Source organism: Esox lucius, chromosome 20, assembly GCF_011004845.1.
Source record: "Esox lucius isolate fEsoLuc1 chromosome 20, fEsoLuc1.pri, whole genome shotgun sequence".
NCBI classification, from domain to species: Eukaryota; Metazoa; Chordata; class Actinopteri; order Esociformes; family Esocidae; genus Esox; species Esox lucius.
Genome location: NC_047588.1, coordinates 13,589,517 through 13,612,037, shown reverse-complemented (window position 1 = coordinate 13,612,037; position 22,521 = coordinate 13,589,517). Strand labels below are relative to the sequence as shown.

General features: G+C 40.1%; 1 protein-coding gene across 1 annotated transcript in view; it reads left to right on the top strand.

Annotated features, from left to right (window-relative positions):
• The first annotated feature begins 6,478 nt into the window (after nucleotides 1–6,478).
• LOC105021871 (inactive phospholipase C-like protein 2) overlaps nucleotides 6,479–22,521 on the top strand; it is a 43,594-nt gene continuing 27,551 nt past the window's right edge. Inside the window, exon 1 of the mRNA XM_029115708.2 lies at nucleotides 6,479–7,696. Coding sequence (XP_028971541.2) covers nucleotides 7,442–7,696 — 255 coding nt within the window. The 5' untranslated portion in view covers nucleotides 6,479–7,441. The remainder of the gene's footprint in view (nucleotides 7,697–22,521) is intronic.

Here is a 22,521-nt window from a genome sequence, read left to right as displayed (position 1 = left end):
CTACCTGGAGGCAATCAATAGATGGTGGCAAAACGAAAGTCAACTTTTTCCTTTCAGTCTGATATTTGGTATGACTCAATTGGAAACACACCCATGTTGCGCCAACACCTGAACAACACACTCAACATGCCATTCCGTGCAGGTTATATAATCATTCAAGAAACTTATTTAGATTTTTATTACAATGAAAATGTATTACTACCAACTTAAGCCAAAATGTTGCAGTCCACTATAGGGAAATGGCATATACTAGGAATTCTAAGAACATTTGTCACTAACTGTGCCCAGTTACACTTAAAAGGCCTGTTGTGTCATTGCACAATGTGAGTTTCACATCCTGATCATGGCAGTTTGTAGATCTAAGACCTCACAGCATTGTGCTGCCATCTTTAGGACTATTTGTTTGACTATTTGCCAAAAAACTAAAATAATAACCTAAACCTTAAACAATAAATCTGTTAATTTTGTTAGATTCTTTGATAAGCAAGGGTCAACTGACATCTAGATACATTTTGTGTACCAGTGATGAGTGTTTCAATGTTACAAACACTTTAATGTTTTATCCGACATAGACTAGTTTGCCAACTAATCACAGTATTTGAATTAGTAGGAGCTAGCTAAGGTTATCACAAGTTTTCACAAAGCCAGCCACCTCCAGCAGCTTGCCATGAAAAGTAGAGTAGTGTTAGACTCAGTAGTGTTGCTCTCTTGATTTACGGGGAGCTAGTTATGATTAATAACTGGCACAGTGCAGGGGACAATGGTCAGACATTGGATATGTCTGCTCCCTCCCAATCCTTTGTTTTTAAAACTTTGTTTTGGAAAGATTCATAGTACTAGCACACTATCTATATTCTAATGCCCTCAAACTCAACTCTGAACCTCATAGTCAGTTACACTCTTTTTTTTTCATTACAACCTTGTGAGGGACTTATTTAGACCTGGGACACAAAATGGGTGGGCGCAGTTAAAGATGAGGTAGAACAAAAAACCGTCAGTCTCCGGAGGTCGCTGTGCACGACTTGAATAAATCTGCTATAATGGTCTGTGTAGGCAGAAGACTAGATCTAGCATCGGGTAGTTTGGCTAGTCTTGTTGGGGTCAGATTGTATGAAGTAATAGAATGTTGGTGCTCTGTGTCAGCCATAACGTGCAGGGTACTGCATGCTTCTCCTGGGTTGGGAGAAGAAAATCATCTCACTCTGTCCACAATGCCCTATGTCCACCAGGGAGCACTCTGTCCACAATGCCCTATGTTCACCAGGGAGCACTCTGTCCACAATGCTCTATGTTCACCAGGGATTGCTCTATCCACAGTGCCCTATGTCCACCAGGAAGTGCTCTGGCCCTACAGCTGCAATATTATTAGGCCTTCCTGTAGTCACTGGCTTTTACAGGGTTCTTGATAATGAAAGCTGAGGGTTCAGTGGGTGATCGATAGCACACTTGTTCAAAAGCCGATCTTTATTCTTGTGCTTCGTAATTTTTTGGTATATGGCTTGTGTGCACATACACTCACCTAAAGGATTATTAGGAACACCTGTTCAATTTCTCATTAATGCAATTATCTAATCAACCGATCACATGGCAGTTGCTTCAATGCATTTAGGGGTGTGGTCCTGGTCAAGACAATCTCCTGAACTCCAAACTGAATGTCAGAATGGGAAAGAAAGGTGATTTAAGCAATTTTGAGTGTGGCATGGTTGTTGGTGCCAGACGGGCCGGTCTGAGTATTTCACAACATGCTCAGTTACTGGGATTTTCACGCACAACCATTTCTAAGGTTTATAAAAAATGGTGTGAAAAGGGAAAAACATCCAGTACGCGGCAGTCCTGTGGGCAAAAATGCCTTGTTGATGCTAGAGTTCAGAGGAGAATGGGCCGACTGATTCAAACTGATAGAAGAGGAACTTTGACTGAAATAACCACTTGTTACAACCGAGGTATGCAGCAAAGCATTTGTGAAGCCACAACACGCACAACCTTGAGGCGTTTGGGCTACAACAGCAGAAGACCCCACCGGGTACCACTCATCTCCACTACAAATAGGAAAAAGAGGCTACAATTTGCACAAGCTCACCAAAATTGGACAGTTGAAGACTGGAAGAATGTTGCCTGGTCTGATGAGTCTCGATTTCTGTTGAGACATTCAGATGGTAGAGTCAGAATTTGGTGTAAACAGAATGAGAACATGGATCCATCATGCCTTGTTACCACTGTGCAAGCTGGTGGTGGTGGTGTAATGGTGTGGGGGATGTTTTCTTGGCACACTTTAGGCCCCTTAGTGCCAACTGGGCATCGTTTAAATGCCACGGCCTACCTGAGCATTGTTTCTGACCATGTCCATCCCTTTATGACCACCATGTACCCATCCTCTGATGGCTACTTCCAGCAGGATAATGCACCATGTCACAAAGCTTGAATCATTTCAAATTGGTTTCTTGAACATGACAATGAGTTCACTTTACTGAAATGGCCCCCACAGTCACCAGATCTCAACCCAATAGAGCATCTTTGGGATGTGGTGGAACGGGAGCTTCGTGCCCTGGATGTGCATCCCACAAATCTCCATCAACTGCAAGATGCTATCCTATCAATATGGGCCAACATTTCTAAAGAATGCTTTCAGCACCTTGTTGAATCAATGCCACGTAGAATTAAGGCAGTTCTGAAGGCAATATTAGTATGGTGTTCCTAATAATCCTTTAGGTGAGTGTACGTTACATACATACATTTACATATTTGTTTAGGGGACTGAAACATAAGGATTTCTCTAAACCTTCAACACTATCTGCTTGATTGCTTTAACAACCTTATATTTGCTTTCTGATGGGGTACAGTAAACTGAGCTCATGTGACATAACTGCTATCCCTTAAGAATCAGTGGGTATATATAATAATTGATAGGTCAAAAGATTGATATAGAAACTAAGGATCATAATTTAAACATAAAAGATTAGCCAAAAAAAAGTTAACAAAGTGCAGCAAATCAAAATATATTTCTGTTGCAAATTAACTGACAGTTTGGCATAGTCAATGACCACAGGCTAACTAACTGAATTAAAACTAGCTTAGACCTGTGTGCCCTGAACATTAGCGTCGTAAGTGGAAACTTCAAAATAAAGGTTCCCCATTGAAACAGAAGAACTGGATAACAATAGTAGAGTCAAGATAAATAATGCTTTACGAGGTTGGAAAGTTACAAAATATACAGCTGAGTACAATAATTAATATTTTTATAATCAACACAAAAAAACAGTTTACAGTTAACCTCATCCACTCAACCCAACTCAGTCCACTACCTTACCTAACACCATAACTGTAAAATTTCCCCTTCCACACTGCCACCACCCTAACTATACATCTTCATACTGTGCACAATGGCTCAATATGCTTCTTGCCCACCATCTGACTCCAAGCTTGGAGTTTCTATATGTCCATCTCTACAAAGAGACAGTCCCCAACTTCACCCAGACACTAAAGGATGTCACTGGGAAGCCAGCCCAATACTGACAAAAGGAACAGCACACTGACTTCCATTTCTTTGAGACAATCCAGATGCTTCTCCAGACCATAATCCAGAGGAATCCCATAGAGACTGGTGAACAGCCAAACACTGTCCCTCACGCCATGCTCCAATTCTTCCCTCCTAAGGGCAGCATCTAGGTAGACTGATCTGCACCCAAGCCATTCACAGGCCCATTGGACATAATGGAACAACGCCAAGCATACTGCCGTCCATAGCAACACCTCAATTCTTCCCACAGCTTTCTCCTAAGGGCAATGGTTAATGTAGCACTTTTTAGCATACGGTTTGACAGTGATAAAGCCACCTGTCTAGCTGATTTCATTGTTTATATAAAAATGTTTCCTGCTTGACAGAGATTTGTTAACAACTAAATCATTACAAGATACTGAACCAGGCAACATTCCCTTGGCTTTCCTTTGGTTTTCAGATGGCCTACTGCCATCTCAAACCAAATGGCTGATTTTTGAGGGACTGTAAAACTACGGTAGTCACTGAGATTAATTCTGCATCTAGTTATTTTCTACTCGAGTGATTTTACATACACATAGATGAATCCCACATCAGTGACTCATTTGGTTTTAGATTTTAATGAGCTGACCTCAGCTGACTTGGGCTAATCTGACCACTATGGCCCTTCTCATGACAGCCCATCCAAATGCCAGCCCTGTGTAAAAACAGCCTGACATGTTTCCAGAATCAGACATCTACCACCCTTTTCTCATTTACAGAAGCATTATCTGATCATTTACCCCCTACATCTGCAACCTTATTTGAAATGGCAGTTGAACAGTATATTCAGGGACTGCACTGTTTTTGACACCATTGCCACATAAAAAAAAATCTGAGATCTCCTTTTACATGGTTTGCACTATGGTTTAATGCTCTGTCCTATGACATCTGAGAGAAGATGGAGAAAAACAAACCCAATTGCGCCTGCCTAGACTCTATTATTTAATAAAACTGCTTGTAAAGAGGCACTGAACACTACACGCAAGCAATACTATTCTAATCTCCTTGCAAATGCTAAATGTTACCTTACAGTACTATTGTCTGTGGTAAAGTAAATAGTTCAACCACCAAATTGCCCACTTCCTATACCCACTCTTTAGGGCACGCAGCTCCAAGGTGTGCATGCCAAGAGTGGCACACAGGGGTATTTGCCTTGGCACATCCAGGCCTTTCAAAAAATAATAGTCTAATAAAAAAGGTTCACGTTTATTATTTTCAATTATTTTGTATGTGTTTGTTTTATTTATATTTATTACATGATTGAAATTGCTTTGGTTTTCACTGCAAGGCTGTAGTAACCACAACATATACATTTTGATTAGATTATATGATCCAGCACAATGGGAATTTGGAAATGTATCTGTAGTTTGAAAGGAGGTCTGGATCAAGGGGTGGTTTCTTGAGCAAAAGGGGTGTTGGCTGCCATGTTGAAAAGTGACTGTACCTGCCCAGTTTTGAGGGACTTGTTAAACAAATTAGTTAATAAAAGCAGCTGAGCATGTTTTGAATAGACATGTTGTAAATGGGGTCAAGGGGGGCACTTGTAGTTTTAATTTTTAACAGCAGCAGGCGTCACCAGAGCAAAGTCACTTATGAAGGAGCTGATTAGGTAGGAGCCATAGTGGGGTTATGGTTGGGGGATAGTTCTCTCTTTGATGTTGTTGATTTTATCCTTAAGAAACCAAGCAAATATGTTGCGCAGTTTGATAGCTGCTGTGGGAGGGCTGGAGTCTATGGGTTGGAGGAAGTTTTTGATGGTGGAGAACAAGGTCCCGGGATTTACTCTGCCATTATCAATCATGGATTATTTAAAATTAGAGCAAAAAGATTTGAAACAACAAGTCTGGCGGTATTTAAAAGCCGGTAGATCTACAGTTAAGCCATTGTTTCTCCACAAACATTCTACTTTGTGTGTCTTCATGCTGCCCAGCTCCTCTGAACAATGGGGGGACCATTGGAATGATACTTAACGTATGATAATTAATGTGATTTTCCAGGGCCAAGGATGTTTAGCTTGTAGGCCAGGCTGTACTGACTCCTGGAAGACAGACCTGTCAAGGCACTTGATGTTTCTGAATTTAATTGTCTGCTTGGGGCGAACCTGAAGTGGAGGAGTAGTTACTGACATTTTTTTTTTGGTTAGACACAACTAGCTCACGTACATCCAGGTCTGAGGAAGGGACTTCTCCTGTGATGATGAGGTCAAGTTATCTCCATGATTGTGTGTGGGGACCTTAACGTGCTGTACCAGGTTAAGACAAACAAGCAGGTTCAAGAAGTAGCAGAAAAACACTTTGTTGAATCTATGTGAATGTTCAAATTACCAAAGTTAACAAAACTGGAGAGCGTAGGACACAAAGATTTTATCGGCTCAGAAAACTCAATAGTAAAAGAGAAGGGCGATGGATATGTATCACAATGAGAGGCTTCAATGTAAAAGTAATGCACTCAAATGATAAGCTAGCTGGGTAAAGCAACCTTTTCAGCTCAAAGCAATCTTTCTGGACCACCACCCTGCGATGGGCATGGGCCTTATCTAGATAGTTGGAACCAGGTAGACATTTAGTTTCTGTTTTTTGTACCACATTCGGTCAGGCTAAAAAGTTGCAGGTCATGGTTCTTGATGAACTGTTGTAATATTAGACTTTTGTTAGATATTGCTTGTCTTAAAGAGGCCTGATTAAGAGGTGGAACATGGACCATGTTTAACTCACCCCAGAGAGTTTAATTATTCACTGCATAGAGTTGGTAGAGAGGCTAATGTACAGTACTTTGTGGACACAGTTGGCCGTTGAATTAATTACGTAACAACATTCCAACCATTATCTATTCCATATGGCAAGATTCCACTGTCTGCGTCAGTTCTAACTGGGGACTTTTATTTTGAAGTTAAATCTCAGATTCAATTTACGTTGCTCAACACACACAGGTCTAGCTTAACCAAGTAACTGGTGATGATGCGTGGACCGAACGATCGTCGTGTCATTGTTGCAACTGGATTGTAGTACACATCATAATGGAACTTTGCTCTCTAGTCCAACAAAACTTAACTAACCAAAAGGCAAGTGTGTTAACATGTCATTACGCAGGCATGGGGCTTCAGTTTTAGCTGCCAGATTAGTTAACTAGCCAACGGGAACTTGATCAAATGCAGGCTAATGACTGGGAAAAGAAATTCAGTTAAAAATACAATATAGCACAACAAAAGAACTAGAGCTAACAAACCAGCAGCTGCTTTGTTAGTATTGCTAACTTGTTGACTGTCTAGCTAACCAACTAGATATTTTACTTGGTCATAGTTAATTCTTTAAAATTAGACAATTTAGTTGTTGCATCCATTGTAAACCACATTTTGCTCGCTTGGCTGTAGTTACCGGCCGCTAGCTAACGTTATATTAGATAGCTATCTACACTGTGAAGTGCAGTGTAGGTTTCGCCACAGTACTTTAATTAAGTTACATTCCTTAAATGCGATTGCAATGTTTGAATGTATAACGTTAAGTAGCCAGTCAAGCAAGCTACCCTAGTATTCAAAGTAACACGAACTAGCTAGATATCTTGTGTGCATGCCAATAGTATGGCATTGAACAGTTTTAAACAACCCATTAGTGTTACTGTTAGCCAGTGTCTCGTGTTAATGACGCTGGGTGTTTTGTTTTACAGAGCACAATCACAATGCATCATTGTGACATCAATTAACTAGTACTGTACCAGTCAAATACTGTCCATGATATGGACCGTTATGTTCAGATGTTATAACTACGTACTGTAGCTTTCCAGCAAGTCAATCAGGAAATTAAAAACAATACAAGTGTTGCAATCGTAACAAGTGGGACGCCTACCCAGCAGCTTGACAGCTACGCTAGCAGCTACGCTTGGTCTGTCTTTGTGATTGGAGTGTCTATGGCGGAGTTTGGAGGAAACGACGGCTTGTCTCCATCGAATACTGGGGGTACGGTGGCCGTGGTCAGTGATGAGATAGACGGGAAGGCGCATTGCGAAGTATCGGTCTTGAACGGAGACTGTGGGATAACGGCAGACATGGTTGGCTCCGGATCCTTCGCTGTACCTGTCAGCTCCGGGCTTGAAACGACCAACAACGCCTCTGTCGGATTGGATTCCAAGCCAGGAATTCCACGCAGGAGCAGCATTATTAAGGTAAATCGTTTGTATACAGCTTTTAAACGGCATACAAGCACAAATAGATTTGGTTGGCAATATGGTTAGGATAATAAATGCATATTTGATCTAACACTTGGTGGTGTTTTTGTTATGCACATTGATTTAGCAACCTCGCCCACACGCATACACACAAACACACATTTACAATACAAACATTTTATAGGTAATACTATTTAATAGTCAGGTGGAATTGGAAAGAATGTGATTGCAGTTTTTCATTTACCATTCCGAATGACTGATCCAGGACCTAGGCCTAACTTATGAGTTGTCAGCTAATGGGAGTTCTCTTTGTTTAATGTCTGGACTATTTGGCGGAATTCTGGCTACTCTGACATGACCTTTTGAATTCAATCACCTTTTTCTCTTGATGTGAGCAAAACATTTTATACATTTACCACAGAATCATAATATTACTTTTTGAACCTGAATGCCAAAACATCTGAGATGAATGTGCTCAATGTTGACCTATTTTGCATGCCTGGTAGCTTATTGGGTAGCTTGTTCCCAATTCGGGAAAAGATTTACCGATTCCTGTAGTCACCCACAGTTTACAGATTAAATCAGTGCCATTGCTGCTTCTGAAAACATTGGTTTGGTAAACATTTCATCAGATGAGGCTTTTATTGAGGCTGTGTTGTTTTTCTTTGCCAGTTCTTTTGTGCTTTATTTACCAAAAGAAGTTGGTAAAGAGCTACTATAGGAAAAATCTAAAGATTACATGTGAAGCTATCATATTTATAGGTCTCACATCACAGGTCAGAAGAATGTCATTTTAGTGACAAGGGTTTCTGATTTGTTGTTACATTACACATACCCATTTATACATATCAATTAGCAGTTCTCATTTATGTTCTTCATTGTTTGTTCTGCAAACCGAGCCGATAGACAGGATATAAAGATACAATTCAATGACCACTAGCCTCTTCTTGGTGAACTGTCCAACCTGAGACCCTTTTTCTTTATAGCTATTTTATTTAATATAATCAGTTAAATATCAAGCCTCTCCCTAACCTGTATCCAATATGAGTAAAATAGTTTGTTAATTTGGCTGTTAGTGTTGTTTCCATGGTGACATTTCATGAGGAGAGGAAACTAAAAATAAAGTTGCAAGCTGCTTTTCAGAGGGTGTCTCATTAAACACACCCGACACTGGTTCTTACTATCTTGGCATAATTGTGATTTGAGAGGGACATATCAGCCTGCTTGAACTACAGACTGCAACTGTGTGCTTACTGCTGCTTTAGCCTACACAGAATAAATTAGCTGTCTTGCGATGATGAGTGAGTCAGGAGGGGAGAAGTCTTGAACTTAAAAATTGCAAAGCTAGCTTAGCTATATCACTTTCACTTCCCATTACTGCCATGTTTGTTGTTACCGATTAGTAAAGACCCACCCAAGAAACAGACACATTAAACCACAACCCAAAACCAACTATGGTTTGAATTCTGTCATGGTTGCTCCATTTCTATATTACATTTTTAGGGCATTTTATGATATAGGACGGGACACTGGGAATGTTAGAGGAGGTTGCTGAAATGGCAGTGGCCGGAATTGAACCCATGCTGCAGCGATATTAGCAATGGAGACCCTGGATTACTCAGAGCCACTGTGCCTTTCTTAAGCAACATTCAAAACAAGTTCCTTTGCCCTTAAATGTATTTTGAGATGCAAGTGATTTCTTGCAGATTTTCACCCCTTTTTTGCTTATGAGGCTGCATGTTTAGGGAAGTCTGGTTTCCAAGGAGACTATGCAGCTGCAAGCTTGAATCCACATTTGATCCTAAATGCCTATTCCTACCAACCATATAAAGATTTATTTGAAGAAGGATTATCTTGACTTTCAAGAGTGCCTACATATTTTGGCCTTGATTTTCTGGTTGGCTGGTTTCAAGTTCCACCATCCAATTATTTTAGAGCAGAGGTTTCATCTTGGCACACACTGTGGCAATATTTGTCAATTGGCATTCTGTCCATACGGGAAACACGAGACATGAAACTGTTAGATGTTGCCAGTTTTATTATTTGCCTAAATGGATAACTGTAACACTGCTAACTTCAAATCCAAATTTTCAATGCAGAATTTCAAGATGTCAATACAAAAAACACTGGAACAAGTTAATTTAAATATACAGAAGTTTGAATTATCAATTAATTACTAAATTGTTCTCAAGGAGGACTACTACATTTCATTTAATCATCAGACCATTTTGTCTTAAGAGTATCTCCTATTGTAGTGATTTCTCTTCTAAATGACATTGACAACAGGTTGATGTGGATGGTGCCTTAAAAAGGACTCTATTCCACTCTATTCCCCACATTCCTATTCTTAAGTAGCATAATGCAAATAAATGACAACAATACATTAACATTTTTCATCATAGCTGACGAGCAAAATGCAACATAACGTGTGGTTGTAAACTCAAGTCGACAATGTAATCCTCTCTCTAGTTAGGATGTGAGCATTTAAACATTAAAATTCAACCGTGCTAAAGAAAACACATTGTTCTTGAAAACATTAGTTATTTCCACCTAGCCTAATATTTCCCAATGATAATAAAAAAGAAGACCTAACACAACAATGCTCTTTGACTTCCTTACGGTCAAACCCCAGGTGGGAGAATGGGCAACCTCACCTTCTCTGCACTGACACTGAGCACCGGAGCCCCCCAGGGCTGTGTACTCGGTCCCCTCCTGTAATCCCTGTTCATGCATGACTGCATGGGCACACACAGCTCTAACGTCATCCTTAAGTTTGCGGACGACACAACCATCCTGGGTCTATGTGTACCATTTATCATAGGTATATTTATAATATTCAATTATTCTACCCATATTATTCATATTTCCCATTCTACACTCTTTAAAATTGCTGCTAGTTTACATTATGTATATCATTGTAAATGATTTTACAATATTGTAAATGATTTGCCTCACAGTGGACTAATGGACCTCATCTTTTTGATATGGTTGTGTAGCTTTCCCCAGACTGATGTGCTCTCACTACTCTCTTTCTGATGTTTCCTGTGTGAGTAACACCAAACTGAACAGGATTTTTCTGTATTTATCAGAATCCTGCCCAAAATCATTCCTACAGATCTCTCCATTGATTGGTTAATTTGGTTCCCAATTATTTACCTACCTGATTCTACAACCCGGTTTCCAAAAATTTTGGGGCGCTGAGTAAATGCACAAAACCCCCCCACAAAACAACAATGCAATAATGTGCCAATCATTTATCCTTATTTTTAATTGAAAATAGTACAAAGACAACATATTAAAAGCTGTCTTTTGAACTTTGCCCTGATAACAAGCCAGATGGTCCGTCTCCTCTTTAGCCTGGAGAATGCGGGAATGCATGATTCCCAAAAATAATTTCTGATTTGTCAGACCACAGGACAGTTTCCACTTCATCTTAAATGTGCTTGAGGCCAGAGAAGGCGGCGGCTTTTCTGGATCTTGTTTATACATTGATCAGCCATAACATTATGGCCACTGAGAAGTGAAGTGAGTAACACTGATAATCTTGATATCATGGCACCTGTCAGTGGTGGGGATATATTGGGCAGCGAGTGAACATTCTGGCCTCAAAGTTGTTGTGTTAGAAGCAGGAAAAATGGGCAAGCGTAAGGATCTGAGCGTCTTTGACAAGGGCCAAATTGTGATGGCTAGACAACTAGGCCATGTGCACCCTTTCATGGCAACGGTATTCCCTGATGGCATTGGCCTCTTTCAGCAGAATAATGCACCCTGCCATAATGCAAAAATATTTCAGGAATGGTTTGAGGAACACAACAACGAGTTCAAGGTGTTGAATTGGCCTCCAAATTCCCCAGATCTCAAGCCAATCAAGCATCTGTAGGATGTGCTGGACAAACGGGTCCAATCCATGGATTGGATCTGATCTGCTGCTAACGTCTTGGTGCCGGATGCCACAGCAGACCTTCAGAGGTCTAGTGGAGGCCATGCCTCGACGGGTCAGGGCTGTTTTGGCGGCAAAAGTGGAACCTACACAATATTAGGTAGGCGGTCATAATGTTATGGCTGATCGGTATATATGTTTTCTTTCCATGGTAGAGTTTAAACTTACATTTTTTAATGCAGTGCCGCTTGAGGACCCGAAGAGCACAGACAACTAATATTGGTTTTTGGCCGTGTACCTTGCGTACAGAAATTTCTTTGGATTCCCTGAATCTTTTAATGATATGTACAGTAGATTAGATCCCCAAACTCTTTGCAATTTTACAATGAGAAACGTTATTCTTGAATTGTTGCACTATTTGCCTGTGCGGTCTTTCACAGAGTGGTGAACACTTTCCCATTTATTTACCTAATTATGTGTGAGATGTTCCACCAGTGTTTTTTTTGCATTACAGAACTTTTCCAGACTTTTGTTGCTCCTGTCTCAGCTTTTTTGAAGCTCCAAGTTGGCATATTCTTAAAGAAATAATAACATTTCTCAGTTTCAACATCTGATGTGTTGTCTTAGCACTATTTTCAATTAAGTACACGAATAAATGATTTGCACATCATTTCATTCTGTTTTTCATTTTATTTTGCACATTTTGCAAAGCGTCCTCACTTTTTTGGAGACGGGGTTGTACTTACTTGATTTAACCAATGTAACTTTGGATTCACTTATTTTTGTGCTTCCTCTAATTTCTTTTTTATTTTGTTTTTCTTCTGTATGAACCTGTTATGTCAGATAAAGAGTGGTTCTGATTAAAAAATATTTCATGGTGAACAGTAGGAAATCTCTAATTGCACAAGGGGTTCACATACTTTCAAGCAACACTGTACCATAATAAGTAATCCTCAATAGCATTTTTGTCTATTACTACATCTTGGCTGTCATTTTCTGTCAAGAGGATTACATTAATGTAAAATAGAATAGAACAATGACTAACTGCAAGGAGCTCAAGCCAGGGGTCTATGCTGACAGTCTTTACAAGGAGCACGCGGAAGTTGAAAATTGGAGGTGCATGCAAATATATTTAGGAGAACGATAACTTTGTTGAGGTAGAGCTTTAATTGTCTGTAGTACTGACAAATAGCAAAAACAATTATAGAAAATCGCTGCTTTTTGCGAATGATGTGGTCCTGATGGCATCATCGGTCTGTGACCTTCAGCACTCACTGGACCGGTTCGCAGCCGAGTGCGAAGCGGTTGGGATGAGGATTAGCACCTCTAAATCTGAGGCCATGGTTCTCAGCAGGTAACCGATGGAGTGCCTTCTCCGGGTAGGGAATGAGGCCTTACTCCAAGTAAAGGAGTTCAAGTATCTCGGGGTCTTGTTCGCGAGTGAGGGGACAATGGAGCGGGAGATGGCCGGAGAATCGGAGCGGCGGGGGCGGTATTGCATTTGTTTTACCGCACCGTTGTGACGAAAAGAGAGCTGAGTCGGAAGGCAAAGCTCTCGATATACCGGTAAATTTTCGTTTCTACCCTCACCTATGGTCATGAAGGCTGGGTCATGACTGAAAGAACAAGATCGTGAGTACAAGCGGCTGAAATGGGTTTTCTCAGAAGGGTGGCTGGTTTCTCCCTTAGGGATAGGGTGAGAAGCTCAGCCATCCGTGAGGAACTCTGAGTAGAGCCGCTGCTCCTTTGCGTCGAAAGGAGCCAGTTGAGGTGGTTCTGGTAAGGATGCCCACAGGATGTCTCCCTAGGAAGGTGTTCCAGGCATGTCCAGCTCGGAGGGTGTAGGCCCAGGACTAGGTGGAGAGATTATATTTCGACACTGGCCTGGGAATGCCTCGGGATCCCCCAGTTAGAGCTGACAAATGTGGCTCGAGAAAGGGAAGTTTGGGGTCCCCTGCTGGAGCTGCTGCCCCCGCGACCCGATACCGGATAAGCGGATGAAGATGAGATGAATTATGGAAAATATCCGTGCTGAAAACATAGTCATCATAAATTCCCTATGTCCTTATTGTACATGAGCTGTGCTATATTTTCTGTTAAACAGTTTGGGGTCGTTTAGAAATGTCCTTGTTTTCAAAAGGAAATCACTTTTTTCCATTAAAATAACATCAACTTGATCAGAAATACATTGTAGACAATGTTAATGTTGTAAACTACAATTGTTGCTGGAAACGGCTGATTTCTTTAATGGAATATCTACATAGGCATACAGAGGCCCATTGGCATTTGTGGGTTTGTTTACAGGCTCAAAATGGCCAGAAACAAATAACTTTCTTTTGAAACTTGTCAGTATATTTTTGTTCTCAAATAAAGGCTATTCCATGTGAGAAATTACCAATAAACTAAAGCTCTCATACAACACTGTACGACTCCCTTCACAGAACAGAGCAAACTTTTGCTAACCAGAATAGAAAAAGGAGTGGGAGACCCTGGTGCAGAACGGAGCAAGACAGCAAATATATTTGTTTGTAGTTTGAGAAACTGATGCATCACAGGTCCTCAACTGGCAGCTTCATTAAATAGCACCCACAAAACACCTCAACAGTGAAGAAGTGACTGGGATGCTGGCCCTCTAGGCAGAGTTGAAAAGAAAAAAGGTTTTTGGACATAAAAATCTAGGTTTTAGATGTTCGGATCATGGAAAACATTTGAGAGACACAGACCAAATGAAAAGATGCTGGAGGAGTGCTTGACGACATCTGTCAAGCATGGTGGAGGCAATGTGATGGTCTGGGGTTGCTTTAGTGGTGGTAAAGGAGGAGATATGTACAGGGCATCATTATTGATCTCTTGTGGGAGCAGCTTGACTATATGGTACGTATGAAGTGCCCTTCAAGCCAATCCAACTTGTGGGCGGTGCTTCAGGTAGCATGGGTTGAAATCTCTTCAGATTACTTCAAGAAATTGACAGCTAGAATGCCAAAGGTCTGCAAAGCTGTAGTTGCAGCAAATGAAGGCTTATTTGAGGAAAGCAAAGTTTGAACAACATAATTATTATTTCAATTCGAAATCATTATTTTTAACCTTTTCAATGATTATTTCCTATTCATTTTTCCGTTTTCATGGAAAGCAAAGAAATGTCTAAGTGACCCCAAACTTTTAAATGGTAGTGTCTGAATTAATATGCATTAATAAAGTACTCTAAAGTAGGGATGTTTTTTTGTTGTTTTGGTCTGCTCTGCACTGTGCTGTTACCGTAGCATCTCATCTTCATAACTGACATTTGGGTGCGTGTGGAATAAAAGTATGTTGGAGCCATTCATAATGAAATCTCATTGACTCCGATGCCTTTTAGCCACCTTCACTACAATCACCAGAATTCACACAGTTTCCTACATATTCCCACTAGAATAAAGCTGCACAGTAAGATACATCTTTACTGTACATTGTGTAATTCGTTGAGAACAAAATGACATAATGGTCAATGCAAACCAGATCACCAATCGATTGGTTGTACCACTTGCGTAAATTTCATCACACAATTCATTGTGTCTCACTAGTGTGTGTGGCCCCCACGTGCCTATATGCACTCCCAACAACGCCTGGGCATGATCCTGATGAGACAATGGATGGTGTCCTGGGGGATCTCCTCCCAGACCTGGATCAGGGCATCAGTGAGCTCCTGGACAGTCATCCAGCATTTGCCTGGTCACATGAGGCCTGGCATTGTCCTGAACAATATGTTTTGTTCATCGAGACCTGATGTGTGGTGTTCCCTTTTTTTTAATTTTTGAGCAGTGTGTATGCTTGGCTAACTTGCGGAAATGAGTGTGGCTATGTATATTAAAATGAAAGTTAAAGCACTGGTCTGCTAAAGTAGAATTGTTTTTCTGCAGTGATGAGAGGATGTGGTTTAGAGTGAAAGGAAGAGACTTTCTGAGAATAGTAATATGCATGCACATACAGACTGGGCAGGAACGTAGACTGAAAGAGTTGTGGTATTTCTTAGCTGAAGGGCGAAGGGGCCACAGTGTGTGTTTACAGTAGATTTAATTAAAACTGTCATACTGCTTATAGTTGTCTTAATGGTTACTTACGGGTTGACTGAGGATGATATAGGGTTGCTTTGAGTCAAATATTTTATCAGCTTAGAACAACCTGTAAAGGTGATTGGATATGTTATGGACAATGGCCAAATCTTGAAACAGTTCAATAATGAGAAACTTGAATCCCCCCTGACCATTGGTTAAAGAGATACTGACAGCTTTTCAGCAACATGGAAAATGTGTTCATATACACCCTAAAGAATAATATGACGTGGGATAGAAGCTGCTTGTTGGGACAATCATTAGACCCTATTACACTGAAATATATGAACATTTGTTGATCTTTTCCAGGCCTGTACTCAACACAAACTAATGTGCAATAGCCTATAAGAAATACAGTATAGTACTACTGAGAGCCTATCGTCAGCAGCATCAGGACAAAAACGAGGAATAATGTTATAGCAGATGATTCTGGGAAGCCAGATCCTGAAATGTGGGGCTTGTTTCAGGAAATGCATGTGTTATTTTATTGCAGTTAAACATGTTTATACCAGAATGTATACTGCTGCCATCGACATTTTTTAATTTGGGCCATATAACTGTGCCCAACCAGCATTTTCTGCTTTACAGGCTGTAGCAACATTTGAATGTTAACACGTTTTACCAGCTAGACTTACTATAATTTCTCTTCTGTGCGTTATTTCCAAAACCACAGCTGAGAGCATGTCGCTGATAAATGCTCAACCAAACAACATTCAGGCCTCGGTTTTCTTAATTCTTTTTGTTTCCAATTGTCCACAGTAAAATAAATAATTGGTCTAGATACAAGATTCAGAAGTAGTGCAGATTATCTTTTTCCAGTTCAGGTGGTCTATCTTTTATGGAGTGGTTTATATGTTTCTAACTATATTGTCAAGATGTTGGTGAATGTTTTCCTCCCCTTTTGATTAAACTGGGGAGAGGACTGTGAATCTGTCTGGTATACAACCACTTCTGTCTTCCACACTTCCGTTTGGAAGATGAACGGCTGAAGTCAGGACTGGCTCAATGGTCACTGGGACTCATGGTGGGTCTTCTGATAAGGCAGGTGTGCCACAGACAGTACAGATACATTATTATTTAGGCAAGATCTTTGGCTACAATTGTGCTTTTTTATGTTGTTTCGCACTAGGCTTTATTATAATACCAACTGGGAAAATACTACTTTTTTTATTTTTTATTAGAGCTTCACCGTCTTGGATTGGCCAAGATTTTGCACCTTTGTTTGTGCAGAGTGCCTATTTACAATCCATTCTACCATTTCTACAGACTTGTGTGCCAGATTGCTAGTTAATGATTTTGAAGTGTGTACATCTTTCTTCCTATCTAAACCAAACCAAAGTGCTTTGAATGTTTTGCCACAGAGCTCCACCCCATTAGAGCTAGGCGCACCTTATCCACCCCATTAGAGCTAGGCCCACCTGATCCACCCCATTAGAGCTAGGCCCACCTGATCCACCCCATTAAAGCTAGGCCCACCTGATCCAAATTCAATGGTATTTTCTCTTATCTGAGAGCCTTCTGCCGTGCCAGACATCTGTCTCTGTAGTACTCCGCTCCCCACCAGTCTTCTAGGTGAGGTACTGGTACATTCGCCAACATTCTGATATCCTATTTCCTGTGTTGGATATTGGTTGCTGTCTGCGGTCCTGAAATATAAGCTACTTTTCAGAGGTGTGCTTTTTAATTGACAAATTTTTCTGGTTTGCAAGTTAAACAAAATGTTTCAGTTATACTTGGATTTCAGTTCTCATGGTTAGAGCACGGTGCTTTTGTAGCCTTTCAGTATTTGGTAACATCAGGAGAAACGTTGGGAGTGAGGTTATAGTGGCTGAAGTGAGTCTGGTCGTGAACAGGTTTTTATGTTCTGGATGTCTTGTCAATATTCCTCTTTACTTATTTGTATCTTATTTCATATTGACTTTTTTTCTTATTAAAACAGTGGCTTAAAACATCAAACTACTAGTTTTTTGTTATATACCTAAGGTGTGTCTGTTTATAAACATAATTGACACTTCAAATTTCAATTAGTTGTGAGAACAACCCTAAAGCCGACTTTTGTTTTTTTCATATTAGGTATTGCCCTGAAGTGATTAGCATAATACCTATTTTATTCAGGTCAGATGATTAAACAGCTGTAACCTTTAGGAAGATGCATTGTCTGACGTTGGCTAGCTTCCTCTCACACTGGTGATTTAGACCTTTGTATTGATTGCTGCTCTGACTACCCATCTGTCCACATAGTGGCATGAAAAGGTCATCACTCAAATCACACTGTATAGAGCTCATCTGGGATTGCCTGCAACTAAATCTATCTGGATTTGTCCTTTGATAGCCTTAGGGGCCCGCTCGATTCCCTGCTGCTGCAACACTAGTCTTCTGATTGACTGTCGCTGTGTTGTAAAGCATGTCTGATTTGTCACCCTGATTGGCCCTTTATACTGTACCACTGGTTCTCAAAACTCTTCTAGGGACCCTACGCTGTTCCACGTACAGTGTAGACTACTACATTAAAACATTTAAATTGAACAACTATATATATAAATATATATATATATATATGTGTATGTATGTTCTATTCACCATTGCAACAAGAATGCACAACAAACGCATGCAGTACTTTGGCTAGACCCCTGACACTAATGTGCTTTCTGTCAGAAGTGCTGTTGCTGATGATATTAGAATTGTTTTGTGCCAGTGTTAGATCTTTTTAATTGCTTCCCATCAGTTATGTTTTTCTGACTTCATGGCACTGGACCGACCTATAAAACCAGACTTCCTGCAGTATGTCACCTCTCGTTTCACTCCAATATGCATTGAGCGAGACATGGTCTTTAGTCCTTAGTACCCGATGAGGTGACGACAATTGTTATTTCTACCTGTTTACTCTATAAGAAAATGGATCACCCAACGCAAATCTGGCTACAAGTTATATTCACCTTATACTTATAAGTGAATACATTGCTTGGTCATTAGGGATTGTTGTGTGTACATTGATGGTAAAATAAGTATTTAATCATTTCTACATTCAATCTATGACAAAAGAAAATGTGGAGATAGTGAAGGGGCCTGAATAATTTCCAACGCCACTGTCACAAACATACACAGTAATGCAATGGAACATTCAACCTTGACCTACTGTAAAAATTCTCCATGATCTATACTAGAGATGGGATAACTGAATCTAGTTATCAACTAATAATCAAGCTCTTGATTGCTTCATTCAGGTGAGTGAGTTCAAGGCGACAACACAATTATTTAGCCGCCGGGGGTCACAAGAGGTTTTAGAACCATTGATGCACCCCATCCAATCAGGCTACTTTCACTGTTATCCCTATTAACGCTAACCCGGTGCCAAAAATACCAATGTTTAAACAATTAGACAAGTAAAGTCTTGCATTCTAAACTTCCAGTCAATTCCCATAGCCACTATTGGTTTAGCATGAAGGAAGGTACAAATATATTGAATTAACTACTTTGCATCCAAATGCGACTTCAATCCATAAAACTAGATAGCTAGCAGTATCCAGTGTACCAAGAAAATGTTTTGATAAACCTGGGTTGGAAGAGACTATGCCAGAGCAGGAAGTACTGCCCCACCAGAGCTGTAGTGTTTTTGAAAGTATAACATTTTTGACACCCTGTACATTTATCAATATACATTCTGGCTGTAGTTGCCCAGTGTACTTTTCCCCCCTGCTTTTATTGTCGATGAACGACAGATGGATGATATGAAAATATGGTTACCACCCAACAAGCTAATTTCTGCTAAAAATCTGCAAGTGTGTCTTTGCATGACGTGGCCAGTAAATGTGTCCATAGAGTTTTAAGGTTTCTGTCAACACACTGAAATGGGCAACATTAGAGATGCAGTAGTAAAGAACCCGGCTTATGATAATTACCATAACAAGTGTACCTTGTCATATTCAATTCCCTCCCCAATGAATTTCCTTTAAACAGAAACATGCATATTGCATATAACACTTTCAAATGCATCCTTAAATAGGTCCTTAAATAGGCCATATGTGTTTTGTTTCCTACAGGCAAGACAGCAGAATGTGTTTTAATTTTACCCCTAGATTTTGTGACACCTGATCTGTAGCTAAAGTGTACATCTAAATATTAATTTCTGCAAGACCATGGAAACACAGGAACATGGTTTTAAACCTAATCAGTCAGTTCAGGTAGACATAATTCAGGAAAACCACTCTGTGCCTTATGTGCTAGTTTTTGCTCTTACGGTATATTTGACTCATATTCTGACAGAGCGAACAGCTGGGAAGTTGTCAGTTTCCTTAGGGGTGCAACATTCAGCAGGGGATAGATGTACAGTTCTGTTTTTTTTACACGTTGTTCCATATGGTTCACCTAAAACAGGCTCAACATCAACACTCATGTAGGAAAAATCAGGGCTCTAGACTGATCATTTAGTCCGTTTTTTTTGTGCCCTTTTGAGTTATCTGCCCTGTCCATCCTATGTGTGGTTTCCGCTGAGGTCTTCTGCTGCAATGCCTGATGATGTTATATTTATCACATTTCATTCAACTTGTTCGTACTTAAATCAGTGTTTCCCCTACTTTCCTAGTGGTTGTGGTGGGGCATGCATCCGTTTTCTGAAAGAAAATGAATTTCTTTGTCTATTAAAATAACATGAATACACTGTAGTCATTGTTAATGTTGTAAATGACTATTGTAGCTGGAAACAGCTGATTTTCAATGGAATTTCTACATAGGTTTACAAGAGCCCATTATCAGCAACCGTCAGTCCTGTGTTCCGAAGACACATTCTTTGCTAATCCAAGTTTATAATTTTCAAAGGGTAAATGATCATTAGAAAACCCTTTTACGATTATGTAAACTGTTAATGTGCTGATTAAAGAACCAGAAAAAAATACCATACAAATGAAACACCTAACTCCTCAATTTATTTTCAGCCTCATGTTGGCCTGCTTTATTGGTTTTTACACTTCTCTCAACATGAGAAACAAAGAAGAGTAAACTCCAAATGGAAATGCCTCACCTAAAATCACCTCTAGGCTTTTTTGTTTGTGCTTTTGTGCACAAACTAACAATGCACACCTGACCAAGGAATGGGTGAGTAGTCAATTGTTCATTTATCTTTGGTCCCAAAAATGTGGGGATAACATGGCTGTATTTTTTTCATGGTTCACAGTTTGTGGATGTAAATACCCTAATTAAATCTGACAGTCTGCATTGTAACTTCGTACACAATGATCATTTCATTTCCAGTGTGCTGGAGTTCAGATCCTGGTGTCCCTGTTCAAATACAGTCTGCACTGTAGATTCTTCAGAATCTGTTTTTAGACCTCCAAATAAAGCATTTTGTACAATTCATAATAATTATTATTATATGGGATGTCAGCCCAAGAAGTTCCCCATCTGATCTGTAGCCTTGACCTAGCACCGTAGATTCACTAATCAAGGGCTTAAAAATTAGTTGAATTAGGTGTGCTACTTGTGTAGCTCAAGAGTAGTTCAAATACCCATAACAAGTTCCCAGAGGAGGCCTGAAAATCCTCTAATGCACTTTTCCCCCAAAGTGATTAATATGATAACTTGTATTTCTTACCAAAAAGAAAAATGGGATGTCAGTCCTCAGTCTGGGCTCATGTGTCATTGACAATGCAAATATTCCTTTTGTAGGTTTGTTGATACTAACAAAAGTGCAAAACATGAACAAAATCAGTTTTCCGTGTGAAATTCAAGATTTCAAGTTAAACATTTAGCTGTTGTTCTATCTGCACCTCTGGACTTTAATGATTAATGTGATTAGATTTCATGGTCATGTAAATTATGTTTTTTAGTCAGCTGTTTGTAGCAATAGTCCTATTGTATTTAGTGTATTTATATGTAGGCTTGTGTTGGTCATTATTCAGTAGTTGTGGTTGGTCTCGCGTGTAATAAGACTGCAGGCACTATGCGATGCACTGGCTCTGGACCGTAATGGCTCCCCCGTGCATTTTTCTGATACTGACTTTTGTAAACTGCTCATTGAACCAGTAAAGGGGGTTTCAGTCCATTAGGGAATACAGAGCCCTGCAGGGTTTCTGGGAATCTGGACCTACACCCACTCACAGTAATGCACAAAAACAAAGCATCCTCTCCAAATCTCCCCAAGCCACTGTGCCGGATTATCAATGTTATCAGCTTCATCAAACGATTTTGAACTGTTGTTCTCAGGAACACCCAAACAATATATGCCCAAGATATGTGTACAATGAATGGAACTCCAGGTCTAAGCTTTTGAGGAATAACATGTAGTAGGTCTGGTACATACCTGATATTGTCTTTTGATTTCAGTGACGGCATGTATATTGATTTGAATCACACATTGCTAAGAAGATGTATTTTACATACCCCACTCTACCAGGAGGCGCCTGTGTCCTCATCTTCTGTAAAGAAATGCAGATGAGTTTGGTGTCCTCTGAGAACAAAAAGTACTGTATGATTTATAACCGAGGTCCCCACACTCTGTTGATTACTGTTCACCTAAAATACCTTCACCTGCTCTACCCCCTAATGAGAGTATGACCAGTGTGATTCCTAGATTGGTAGACATGTTTAGCATAACATCAGTATTAGCCAGAACCAAAAATGTAACCCATATCAATAGAATTGTTGTGTGTGGCACATGGGTTCTCACCAACCAATAAGCAACCTGACCTGCGTCTTTTCTTAGCTCACTTAGACTTGGGGGCAGTGTGGCAACAGCTGCAATCAGGCTTTTGTCCAACACCAGTCTGTTCCTCTGATTGGTCTTGATTAGCACCAGGGATGAAAATGTCACTTCACAAAGATGTAGAGCCAAAGGGTAGCCATTTATTTAGTGCATGTTT